At 42.1% G+C, this 12,971-nt stretch overlaps 1 protein-coding gene across 1 annotated transcript; it reads right to left on the bottom strand.

Moving 5' to 3' along the window:
- Positions 1 to 6,270: 6,270 nt before the first annotated feature.
- LOC308696825 (4-galactosyl-N-acetylglucosaminide 3-alpha-L-fucosyltransferase 9-like) lies at positions 6,271 to 7,365 on the bottom strand (the record flags this gene model as incomplete). The annotated part of the gene is made up of 1 exon (XM_081375725.1): positions 6,271 to 7,365. One exon carries the CDS (start codon positions 7,363 to 7,365, stop codon positions 6,271 to 6,273), a length of 1,095 nt encoding a protein of 364 aa, XP_081231851.1.
- Between the last annotated feature and the right edge of the window lie 5,606 nt (positions 7,366 to 12,971).

Raw genomic sequence — 12,971 nt, 5'->3', positions numbered from 1 at the left:
GATTTTGTTTGCCTGTGGACTGATTTGATTACAATGAACTGCTTTGGATGAAGGAGCATGTAAGTCTTAGCATTTAAGATGTTAATATGTGCCACTGCTAGCAAATAGCTAGCTTTAGTCTATCAATTTAATTATGTGTCACTAAAATAAATGAAATATTGATGGATGAATGAAAATAACAAACACCCAAATTGAATGCTAATTAAGTAAATTAGTTGGTCCAAAACATTGCAAATTAGTTGGGCTGACACTATTAAATTAAGCTGTGTCCAACCATAGCAAATAAGTTGAATCAACCTTAATAAATTAAGTTGACCTAACGTAAGTACATTAAATTGGAATAACAAAATTGCATAATGCTGAAAGAAAGCAAGTTAATCATGTGGAAATCCTTTCCATGATTTATTTATTTTGTTATTTTTTTGAGTGTTGTTGAGCAGGAGATACTTCTTTTAAAAACATTAAAATATATTATTTGAAGTTGTCACCATAATTATTGCACAAATAGTATTTTGTACCAAACGATCTCCTCATATTAGGGATGCAAATTATCGATTAATTCATTAATCATTAGTTGATTGACCTTATCGATCGATTAACGATTAATTGATAAGCGGCTATTTTCCTGAGAATGTAAATTTCTCACGGTATCAATAGTGTCATTAACATGAAAAAGCAAAATATTGCTTATATACTGAATAAAAATGCATGTTATATTGCTCAACTGATGTTTTATTGTAACAGTTGGGATACGGTACAGATAATGGAATTTATGTAGTTTAACGAAATAAATTATGCACAGAAAATTAAAATACATAAAAAAAATGTAAAAATAATTGTAAAAAAAAATTGCATCACAATAAGTGTATTGTGATTGTCACTAACATTTTAGTAACTAAACTGAATTTTATTAGGTTTAGTGACAACATGTTACAATGTTTACATGGTACAATTTCTGGTAAGCTACGCTTTTTTATTTCAATTCAATTACCGGTATTGTGATTTTATTTAATATTGACTCATTTGGATAAATATTAGGTAGGCTACACAAGATAGACATTAATTTTTCTCAAGAAAAAAAAACAACTCACCTAATGCTGCAACATACAGAAAGCCCTAAAAGCTGGTAGTAGGCTATTATTTAAGGTTAAAAATAATTAAATATGATGCGTTTTTTATTATAATAACTTTATTTAATGATACAAGTAAAAATATAATAAATATGTAATATAGAACACATATTTAGCAAAATACTCTCTATAGCTATTTCTTTTCTTGCCAACTACGTGCTATAGCCTATATTATGTTCATTAAATGGCTTTCCTGAGGTAAATGTGAGATAATTGTTCTCCAGCTATGTTATTGACCTATTCACGCTGATGAAAAACACTGATTGATCGATATTATGTATGAGAAATATACATTTCGGTAAGTCAAGTACTGTATCTTTCAACAGTGTTCGTGTTTTTTTTTTTACTATTAGCTAGTAACGTTTGAGATGATCGGTTCACGTGCGCTAGGGATCTGTCACTTAACATTTACAAGCGCCAAAACGGTATTTATTGTTTGAATTTCGTAATAAAATTGACAGAATCTGAGAGCTGAGTTTTTATATATCATAGCTAACCTGGGGTGCGTTTTATTAAATAAATATCATTAGACTAAAATATAGAACATTTATTTATTTAAAAAATGTGTATTGTCATTGACCACCAGTGAGTCTGAGTGTGACCAATAAGTAAATAATCCCTGAGGGTTAAATACAAGAAAAACATTAACCTCTCCATCAATCTCCCAGAATAAAATGATACTGTAAATGTCTTCGATGTAATAATCAATGCACACTTATGCTGAATTAGAAATGTGAAATCATAATCAACCACCCATTTGACTGAGACGCTACAGCGATCTGTCATGCCACAATAAGTGCGAAAACGGTATGAATTTCGTATTAAAACGTACAAAATTTGAAAGCTGAGACTTTGCTTCACATCAAAAGCAGGGTTTGCGATTTGGCGTGAGACTTACTAATGCTGCGTTCACACCAAACGCGAAAATGCGTCTGGCGCGAGTGATTTCAATGTTAAGTCAATGGTAAGACGCGTTTACGCGCGTCTGGAGGTCTTGCGGCGCGAATGAGGCGTTTAGCGCGGCGCGGTAGACGCGAATTCGCCTCATTCGCGCGTCTAGTTCACGCGAATGACGCGAATTGAGCGTCTGGCGCGTTTCGCGCGTCAAGCGCGAATTGTGCTTTTTGTGCATCACGCGTTTGACGCGAATTTGCGTCTGCCGCCCGAGTTGAAAAATCTGAACTTCTGCGTCAATTCGCGCCGCGTTAACCAATCAGGAGCCTGCCTGCTTGCTGCTGTCACGTGGTGAACTGACAGTTTATAATGTTATTTTATGTTTGGCCTCATTACATTATTTTGTAATATGACTAAAATGCACAACAAAGCAAATCTTTCACTTAAAAACTCGATTTCAATATGAGAGATAGCCTACTCATTTGTATTGAATGCTATTTATTCCATATCTATTCTAGATTAGCCTATATGAAACTTTATTAATCTAATGTAAAGACACCAAACACAATTAAGTGTACAAAAACTTTTCAAAAAAATCACAGGACAGGTTTCACTTCTGGAGGCTGGCTCCATTTATTATCAAAACAAAAATAAATGACAGATTAGGTGCGGGAGAGGGTGAACCTCGCGCCGGGTTGGACAGCGCGGGCTCGTCATGCAGAGACCACTCGAGGCCGAGGCTTTATACGGCCTACGCTTTCCTCGTCAGCGTCCTCACCGTTAGGTCCACCAAACCTACCTCCTGGAGCAAATTGTGAAACTCCTGAAACCCTCCGGAGGTTTTGGTGGACCCGAGTACAGCGACGATGTCCCCTACGCAGCTGTTTCTGCTCTCCAGAGCATATACGAGCGGTGATTCTCTCGATTAATGCTAATGCTATGCTCGATAAACATCTGAAAAAGATGGCCGCCAACAGCTTTCGAAACTTTCGCCCCCGGGATTCGCCTTTGACGCGCGTGACGCGCGTAAATTTCGCTTCAAACTTTTGATTTTACGCGCGTCAATTTCGCTCTTGACGCGCGAATGCACACAAAGTGGTCACGCGTATAACTAGACGCGGCAGGCGCGAATTTTGACGCATTTTCGCGTTTGGTGTGAACGCAGCATAAGGCAGAATGAGAGCGTGAGACAGAGCCTGAAAGCTTATCTCACGGAAAATGCATGAGAGCTGGCAACCTCGACCTAACCACGGTGTGAACGCAAGTCCTTATGCCTTAGTTGAAGTGGCAAAAAATAAAAAAAAACTACTGATCAGCAACACACACACACACACACTCTGTGGTTTGAGCGTTGCAGGGAGGTTTATGCTATTCGGAGAGAGCTATGCAGTTTTGCATTAGTATTTCCACTGATCTCAATAGCAGATTTTCAGATAGGACAGACACCCACAAATAATAGCATTACAGTAAAAGCAAACTTTACTTTCATGACAAGAGCAACAAGGATAATACAGTAGGCCTTCATGTATGCACAAAACAAATGTATGTAAATCATTTATTTAATGTCGAATTGACAAATTTGCTTTGAAAAGAATGGTTTAATCCTACATTTTTTGTTTTGCAAAATGTTTCCTTCATTTTAGTTTGCTTTGTATAAAATAAACCTATATAAGACTGTGACATAGAGCTGCTCGATTATGAAAACAATCAATACATTAACATTTCAAGGGCACAATATTCACATGTCGAAAAGCAACAAAATTAAAATAAAAGAAACAATACTTAACAAAACTACAAGATACAAAACAATTATAAATACAAAACAACAAACACAAAAGAAAGTTTAAAGAGGGGGGGGGTTACAAAATCATACTTTGTAACTCAAATTAAATTTTAAATCTACAAAATCAATGACATCACATCCTGTGCACACGAAATCAAGCACGAAATAAAGCAAAAAGAGAAATAACAACGATTACAATGCACAACACAAACCAAGAACATTAAACCAAAGAAAATAAAACAAACAGACAGGGCCACAATCAACCCGCACACCTGACGAGCGAGCCGGCCCAAGAACACGCTCCTCACTTTTGCTCTCACTCCTTGGCGAGCAATTCTCTGGGCCCAAAGTTGTAAAAAGTCTACTCTAACAAAAGTCGACCGGAATAAGCCCAGGCAAGGCAGCAGTGCATTAGATCGATAGACGCGCGTCCCGTCCCATAATACGGTGATGAAACCCTTGATTGTGTACTCAACCAGGAAATGTTCCCAGTAGGGGTGTGACGGTTATTATATAACCGTGAGACAGGCGGTTATAGTTGAACACCGTCATTAGAACTCTGACCGCCAAAACCGTGTTATTAAAATATTTTCTACAAACATTTTTTATCATAGAGAATGTTTAAATACTAATTAAAAACGATTGTTAACAGTCTGTTTTGAACACTACACAAATTTTAATTTTATTTTTATAATTTAATCGATTAATTTTCCATAGTGACATAGGAGGTTTTTGTTAAGGATTTGTTTACTGTGTGTGATTCATTTAATAGAAAGCACATTCACTGCTAGTTGTCTAAAAAGTAGCTAATCAGTGTCTGCTCGTTTATTCAAACTAAGTTGTCCTATAACAGACCTGTCTGTCTTCTAGTAGCTGTGCCGAGAGAAATCTGAATCATTCACTTCCGAATCTTGCCGAGACGGAGAGTGTGATTAGGAGCTGTCCATGAGCTAGGAGCAGGAGCAACTTTTGATAAATTCTGATTAATTATTTTGTCATTTTGCCTCCACGTCCCCCCGATCGCCCGCGAGCTTCTCCTCCTGTCTCTACGGTAATCTCTACTGTGCGACACAGAGTCGCGTGGTTATGGCGCAATCATTAGCCTATTTTTACAAAAACTGCTTCAACGGGACCATAACGTAAGATACAAGGTAATGGAGCCTTTTATACATTTTCGTGTTTCTTTAGAAATAAACAGTGGACAAATGGAGTCTTTAAACGCCTCAGATGTAAAGTTATTCGCTGTCAAAGTGACGCCAAAATGAATGGGAGTCAGTGGAATGCTAACAGCAGGTGGGGGTCCGCTAATCAATGGCGGCGCCCGGGGAAGCTTAGTCATTTAGCAGACGCTTTTGTCCAAAGCGACTTACAAATTAGGACTAAATTAAGCGAGTCATCGTGAAGAGGCAAAAAACAATGCAAGAAGTGCTCAAAATGCGACGTTCAGGCATTGTTCAGAGTAGCAAAAGCCCGATAAGCGAGGGTTTAAAGGAAAGGTTTAGTCTTTTTTTTTTTTAGGTTAAGTGCTCACGGAAGAGATGGGTTTTCAGCTGTCTTTCGAATGTTGCCAGGGATTCTGCATTCCAGATGAGGGTGGCGAGAGCGTTCCACCAGCATCGAACTGTGAATGAGAATGTTCTGGAAAGTGATTTTGTGGCTTTCTGTGATGGAACCACGAGACGTCGCTCGTTGACAGATCGTAGGCTTCTGGTAGGGATGTAGACTCGTAGGAGTGAGTGAAAGTAGGAGTTGACCGATCGTAGGCGTCTGGTAGGGATGTAGACTCGTAGGAGTGAGTGAAAGTAGGAGTTGACCGATCGTAGGCTTCTGGTAGGGATGTAGACTCGTAGGAGTGAGTGAAAGTAGGAGGGAGCTGAGCCTGTGACAGATCTGTAAGCAAGCGTCAATGCCTTGAACTTGATGCGAGCAGCGAGAGGTAGCCAGTGCAGAGAGATGAACAGAGGAGTGACGTGGGCCCTCTTGGGCTCGTTGAAGACAAGATGAGCTGCAGCGTTCTGGATCATCTGTAGAGGTTTGGTTGCACATGATGGAAGTCCAGCCAGAAGAGCATTGCAGTAGTCAAGTCTAGAGATGACCAGGGCCTGGACGAGAAGTTGTGTTGCATGCTCAGTTAGGAAAGGCCTGATTTTCCTGATGTTGTGCAATGCATGTTGTGCAGTGCAAACCATTAATGAGAATGTCATTTTTAATCCAAATTTTTATATCATAAGTAAAACATAGTTTAAATCATTATTTTATTTATTTTTAATTTTGCTAAATTATGCTGGTCAAGAAATCAAGAATTTATTGCCAGAACTAGAACTCAAAATCAAGCATCTGTTTTCTTTGTTTAAAAAAAAAAAGTTGCTCAATTACTTTTTTTACAGTGTATCCTTCACAGCCAAGTTTTCGTCCATGACGGAAAAGGCGTCTGTGACTGAAGTCTATTGTTAACATCAGTTGTCAACCCCAGTACCAGCTGTTAAGATCATTAACTACTCTATAGTTCTTGTTTCTTCTGATATGATCACAAGCATGACAGGCGTGCTCAGAACCAAAGAAGCCATCACTTGCAACAAAATGTTCCCTCCAGGTGAAGAACTGCCTGTACAAATCATCATTTTGGTCCAGAAGCTTAAGATGTTCAGCTAGCTCTTTGGGGGAGTTGAAGTCATCCACATGGATGAAGGCACTTCCTGTTATGAATTCCTCATAGTTCTTCCTGGGTGGGCCGAGGACCACGGGAACAGTGCCGAGAGATAGAGGTTTGTACAGTTTTTCTGTAATGTAGTCTTTATGGATGGAGTTCTCAAAGGACAGGTAGAATTTACAGCTGGACACCACATCTGAATAATCTTTAGCACTAATGCGCCTGTTGAAGTGATTTCCGTAGGTTTCTATACTAATGTGTTCTTTTAACTCTTCATAGTATTTCGAACGCTTAAAGTCTGAGTTCCAGTTACTTACAATCCAGCAAACAAGTTTATTCTTATGCGGGATTTCATCATGTTTCTTTCCACCAGTGTTCTCTGAGATTCGCCCGTAAGGGACCATGATGTCTGAATCTTGTCTGTAAGTCGTGGTCAGATTAAACAGATTGTTTAGATTTGACCGCTGTCTTGAGTTACTGGGAGATTCCATGTTCATCCAGACCCATTTCTGGAATGGAGGTCGTGGCAGTTTCGGCATGTTGGATAAGTCCCCATAGATGTCTCTGTGATGAAATAAAACGCCATGTGCTTTGTTAAACTGACTCTTGTCGACTGTCAAGTGGCAGCCATGGATGTTGTACATTGAACTACAGAGTCCTAAATCAAACGGATGCCCAAAAGGCCACATCCAGATCAGGAGAATGGTGTCTAGATCGCCTCCCTGCGATGAAGCCGCTTCTGTTTGTGTTAACTGGTGTCTGAGAGAGGTGAAGTTCACCATACAGGTGTTGTTCACTATTTGGATTTGATTTGGCGTCTTAAGAGCATTGATGCAGATGTTTCCGCAGACATCATGTTTGGGAACGGCTGGACAGTTTAACCAGTTTACTGATGGCTCATAATACATGTAGAATATTGCTGAGAAAAGTGTCATCAAAACCACTGCGATGAAGAAGTTCTTACAGTTTTGGGACTCCATCTTTGACCTTCTGTGGAGAGAGCATGAGTAAGTGCTGGTGTTTAAATATATTTCTAGATTTGTGTCATAACCGCTCTGATTAGCTCTATAATTCATATCTTAGGAAGAATTTTTTTTCATAACCCATGAAAGGCTACTTAAGGGCACATGGTTTCAATGACACAGATATAACCCAGGTGGCAATGATTTTTTATTGCTTTAATTAGGACCAAAAATGGGCAATAAAACACATTTTTTCACATCCTTACAAGTGTTTTTTAATGGAACTTTTTAGGGTTACTTTTGAGTGTGTGTGTGTGTGTGTGTGTTTTAACGTATTATTGGTCATGAAGTAATTAAAAACAGCTGATCTGCTTATATGGAGATCAACAAATTGGATGTGTTTAAGACAAAATCTTGCACTTAAGCAAGGTTACTACAGGTTACACATTGAGTTGACAGATTGAACGTTCTTGTTTTCCATTTTTTTTTACTTCAAGATCTGAGGTGAATTATCCATTGGTGCTTTCAGTACGGCTACAAATGGAACACTAAATGATGTACTAAATTATACATTTAGACATTACTGTTGCACTTAAGAAACATAAATTGTAAACACACCAATAGCGGAGCAAAACATTGCTGCTTGTTTGAACCTTGTTCGAGTTCAGTGCAGAGTTCTCCGATGCCAGCCACAAATGTCTCTAAGTCAGATAAAACTGTGCTGATATTCTCAACACTGATGCGTAAAACAGGGGAAACACTGCGCCATGTACATCAATCCAGTTAGAATGCTTTTCAACCCACAAATTTACTATGGATTTACTGTAGTAACACTAACTGTAATCATGGTATTGTGGCAGAAATGTGGCAAATACATATTGAATTGTATTATGTTATTGTCAGGGTCCTGTCCATGTCTCTGTTCAATGTTTCTTTGTTTGTCTTGTGTCTGAGCACATGGCTCTGTCTCTGTTTGTGTTGGCCATGTGCTCCTCTTATCCAGTTCTTCAGGACTATGGCTAAGGGCCATGAGTACAATGATGCGGCCCCTCTGTCTGTCTGGATGATCCCCTGCCGCAGTGGGAGATGGAGCAACTGAGGACTTTGGAGTCGAGTCCGCTCAAGTCACCCCAGAGTCCGTCGAGTCCACTCAATTCACCCTAGAATCCGCTCAAGTCCGCTCAATTCACCCCAGAGTCAGTCGAGTCCGCTCAATTCACCCCAGAGTCCGTCGTGTCCGCTCAAGTCACCCCAGAGTCAGTCGAGTCCGCTCAAGTCACCCCAGAGTCAGTTGAGTCCGCTCAATTCACCCCAGAGTCTGTCGAGTCCGCTCAATTCACCCCAGAGTCAGTCGAGTCCGCTCAAGTCACCCCAGTCAGTCGAGTCCTCTCAAGTCACCCCAGAGTCTGTCGAGTCCGCTCAATTCACCCCAGAGTCTGTTGAGTCCGCTCAATTCACCCCAGAGTCAGTCGAGTCCGCTCAATTCACCCCAGAGCAATTTACCCCAGAGTCCGTCGAGTCCGCTCAATTCACCCCAGAGTCAGTCGTGTCCGCTCAAGTCACCCCAGTCAGTCGAGTCCTCTCAAGTCACCCCAGAGTCTGTCGAGTCTGCTCAATTCACCCCAGAGTCAGTTGAGTCCGCTCAATTCACCCCAGAGTCTGTCATGTCCGCTCAATTCACCCCAGAGTCCGTTGAGTCTGCTCAATTCACCCCAGAGTCTGTTGAGTCCGCTCAATTCACCCCAGAGTCAGTCGAGTCCGCTCAATTCACCCCAGAGCAGTTTACCCCAGAGTCTGTCGAGTCCGCTCAATTCACCCCAGAGTCAGTCGAGCCCGCTCAATTCACCCCAGTCAGTCGTGTCCGCTCAATTCACCCCAGAGTCTGTTGAGTCCGCTCAATTCACCCCAGAGTCAGTCGAGTCCGCTCAAGTCACCCCAGTCAGTCGAGTCCTCTCAAGTCACCCCAGAGTCTGTCGAGTCTGCTCAATTCACCCCAGAGTCAGTTGAGTCCGCTCAATTCACCCCAGAGTCTGTCATGTCCGCTCAATTCACCCCAGAGTCCGTTGAGTCCGCTCAATTCACCCCAGAGTCTGTTGAGTCCGCTCAATTCACCCCAGAGTCAGTCGAGTCCGCTCAATTCACCCCAGAGCAGTTTACCCCAGAGTCTGTCGAGTCCGCTCAATTCACCCCAGAGTCAGTCGTGTCCGCTCAATTCACCCCAGAGTCAGTCGAGTCCGCTCAATTCACCCCAGAGCAGTTTACCCCAGAGTCAGTCGAGCCCGCTCAATTCACCCCAGAGTCAGTCGTGTCCGCTCAATTCACCCCAGAGTCTGTTGAGTCCGCTCAATTCACCCCAGAGTCTGTTGAGTCCGCTCAATTCACCCCAGAGTCTGCTGAGTCCGCTCAATTCACCCCAGAGTCAGTCGAGTCCGCTCAAGTCACCCCAGTCAGTCGAGTCCTCTCAAGTCACCCCAGAGTCTGTCGAGTCTGCTCAATTCACCCCAGAGTCAGTTGAGTCCGCTCAATTCACCCCAGAGTCTGTCATGTCCGCTCAATTCACCCCAGAGTCCGTTGAGTCCGCTCAATTCACCCCAGAGTCTGTTGAGTCCGCTCAATTCACCCCAGAGTCAGTCGAGTCTGCTCAATTCACCCCAGAGTCAGTTGAGTCCGCTCAATTCACCCCAGAGTCTGTCATGTCCGCTCAATTCACCCCAGAGTCTGTCGAGTCCGCTCAATTCACCCCAGAGTCAGTCGTGTCCGCTCAATTCACCCCAGAGTCAGTCGAGTCCGCTCAATTCACCCCAGAGCAGTTTACCCCAGAGTCAGTCGAGCCCGCTCAATTCACCCCAGAGTCAGTCGTGTCCGCTCAATTCACCCCAGAGTCTGTTGAGTCCGCTCAATTCACCCCAGAGTCAGTCGTGTCCGCTCAATTCACCCCAGAGTCAGTCGAGTCCGCACAATTCACCCCAGAGCAGTTTACCCCAGAGTCAGTCGAGCCCGCTCAATTCACCCCAGAGTCATTCGTGTCCGCTCAATTCACCCCAGAGTCAGTCGAGTCCGCACAATTCACCCCAGAGCAGTTTACCCCAGAGTCAGTCGAGCCCGCTCAATTCACCCCAGAGTCAGTCGTGTCCGCTCAATTCACCCCAGAGTCTGTTGAGTCCGCTCAATTCACCCCAGAGTCAGTTGAGTCCGCTCAATTCACCCCAGAGTCTGTCGTGTCCGCTCAATTCACCCCAGAGTCTGTTGAGTCCGCTCAATTCACCCCATAGTCAGTCGAGTCCGCTCAATTCACCCCAGAGCAATTTACCCCAGAGTCCGTCGAGTCCGCTCAATTCACCCCAGAGTCCGTCGTGTCCGCTCAATTCACCCTAGAGTCATTCGAGTCCGCTCAAGTCACCCCAGAGTCAGTCGAGTCCACTCAAGTCACCCCAAAGTCCGTTGTATCCAGTTATGTTTTGCCCCAGAGACCGATCCTGTTCAGACAGCATGTAATGTCATGCTGTCTGAAACGGTTCCTGTTCCGGCCACAGAGGCCCTTCCAGAGCATCCATGTCTGCCTGCTAAAGCCACGGAGACCGTCTCGGGATACTATCCAGTCAAGTCATGCCCACAGAAACCGACCCTGCCAGTGATGTTACATCCCCAGAAGCTGCACCTGATCTGGCCACGGTGGTCATTTCAGGGCGTGTTGATCTGCCAGCTATAGGCATGGAGGCCACCTCTGAACTTTTCACCAACTATGACTCGCCCAATTGGAGAATTCCTGCCAGTCTGGTCATGTCCTCTGAGGTCATTCCTGCCAGTCACGACAGTCAAGAAGTCTGCATCATCCCAGAAGTCTTCAGCATGCTCTGTCTTCTAAGTCTAACGGAGCCTCTGAAGCTGTGCCTGACGTCACATTGGTCCAGAAGTCGACAAAGCTACCCTCATTACCCGCCAGTGCAGTTATGGTCCCTGAATCTGTTCTCCACCTGTGAAGCGGGCCCCGATCTGTAATGGTGTCACTAATAGGGTTCCTATCCCGCCCTCGATGTTGCCTGGCCAACATAATCCTCCAATGCCAGCACTTCCCTGGGCAGTTTCAAACTATCCTGCTGGACTGATTCCTATCTCCCAGTCCCACGTCTTGTGTTCCCTGGCTGTTATGGGACTCCAATGTTAACACCCTGTCCCAGTTATTACCCCATTTGACTCCTTTGCCCAGTGTGGATACCTGGAGGCGTCTGTTGGGGGTTACTGTCGAGTTAAGTTTAACTCTAGTCAAGTTCCAAACTTTTGCTTCAGTTTTCTCAAACCCTATTTTGTTTCTTTCTAGGTTTAGTTCTTATTCTGTTTATTCAATTATTACAAATGCCACAGACACGATATAGTTAGCCTACTTTTTTTTACTATGGTTCTGAAAAATAGGTGCAATGCTTGTGGTTATCATGATCTACAAATATATGATGCTTTATGGAAGACAAATTTGAATAAGAGTAGAGTTCTAACTCAAAGTATTTATATTGTACTATATAAAAGTTACAGTTTTTACAGATAATTAATGTTTTAATAATGAAAATAATTCATCCGTTCATTTACAATGGCGTTTTGGTGGTCTGAAAACCAAACTTTTGAAAACGATACCGGCATGCACATGTGTATTACGTTTTTAGCTATAGACATGACCGTTCGGGGCAAATGATCTGTAGAAGAATGCGTATGTGCGCAGGCACGTAGTCTTTCTTTACAAAGAAACCACTGGCCTGTGGTCTATAATGTTGTCATCTGTACAAAGATAAAACTCTTCCATTTTTACTACATCGTTGTCATGTAAACATACCCTCAAGCTACGGTGAAATAACATGTAATATTAATAATTAATATTATCATTGATAATTATTTATTATGTTGATACTACCAAACCAGGTGGTAGTGCCACCGTATCTGACATGATCCTTCAGAAATCATTCTAATATGCGGATTTGCTGCTCAAGAAACATTTCTATCAATGTTGAAAACTGTTTTTGCTGCTTCATATTTTTGTGGAAACCATGACATATATTCTTTCAGGATTCTTAATTTATTAATCTTTTGTTACATTATAAGTGTATTTATTGTCACATTTGACCAGTGTATCCTTGCTGAATAAGTATTCATTTATTACAGTAATCATTATTTTTATATATATCTGATCTTTAAAGTGATGTGGATTCAAAGCAGATTCAGTTTTATTCACATTAAATGGGCATTAATTTTTCCTAACGAATAAAGGGTCCTTCAGAGTTTTTTTGAGGTTTTAGAATTAAATGAGGAGCTACATAAGAACTTATGGAGACTCACCTGTGATGTTCTGTCAGATAATCCCACAGTCTTAAATCATCTTTCGTTACAATCCCAGTACAAGTTCTTTACCTTTTGCTTTATACTCCAGAAATACAGCAAATTGTCACAATTGTCAATGAGTGATAGATTTACAATAGATCTTCTCAGCTCTTAATCCCTCCCACAGCTTTGCGTCACATTCACCACAGATGAAACACGGAAAAAATGGTAACCTACAAATAACAACT

This window comes from Scardinius erythrophthalmus (genome assembly GCF_964197995.2).
Source record: "Scardinius erythrophthalmus genome assembly, chromosome: 10".
NCBI classification, from domain to species: Eukaryota; Metazoa; Chordata; class Actinopteri; order Cypriniformes; family Leuciscidae; genus Scardinius; species Scardinius erythrophthalmus.
This window is presented reverse-complemented; position numbering and strand designations above follow the sequence as displayed.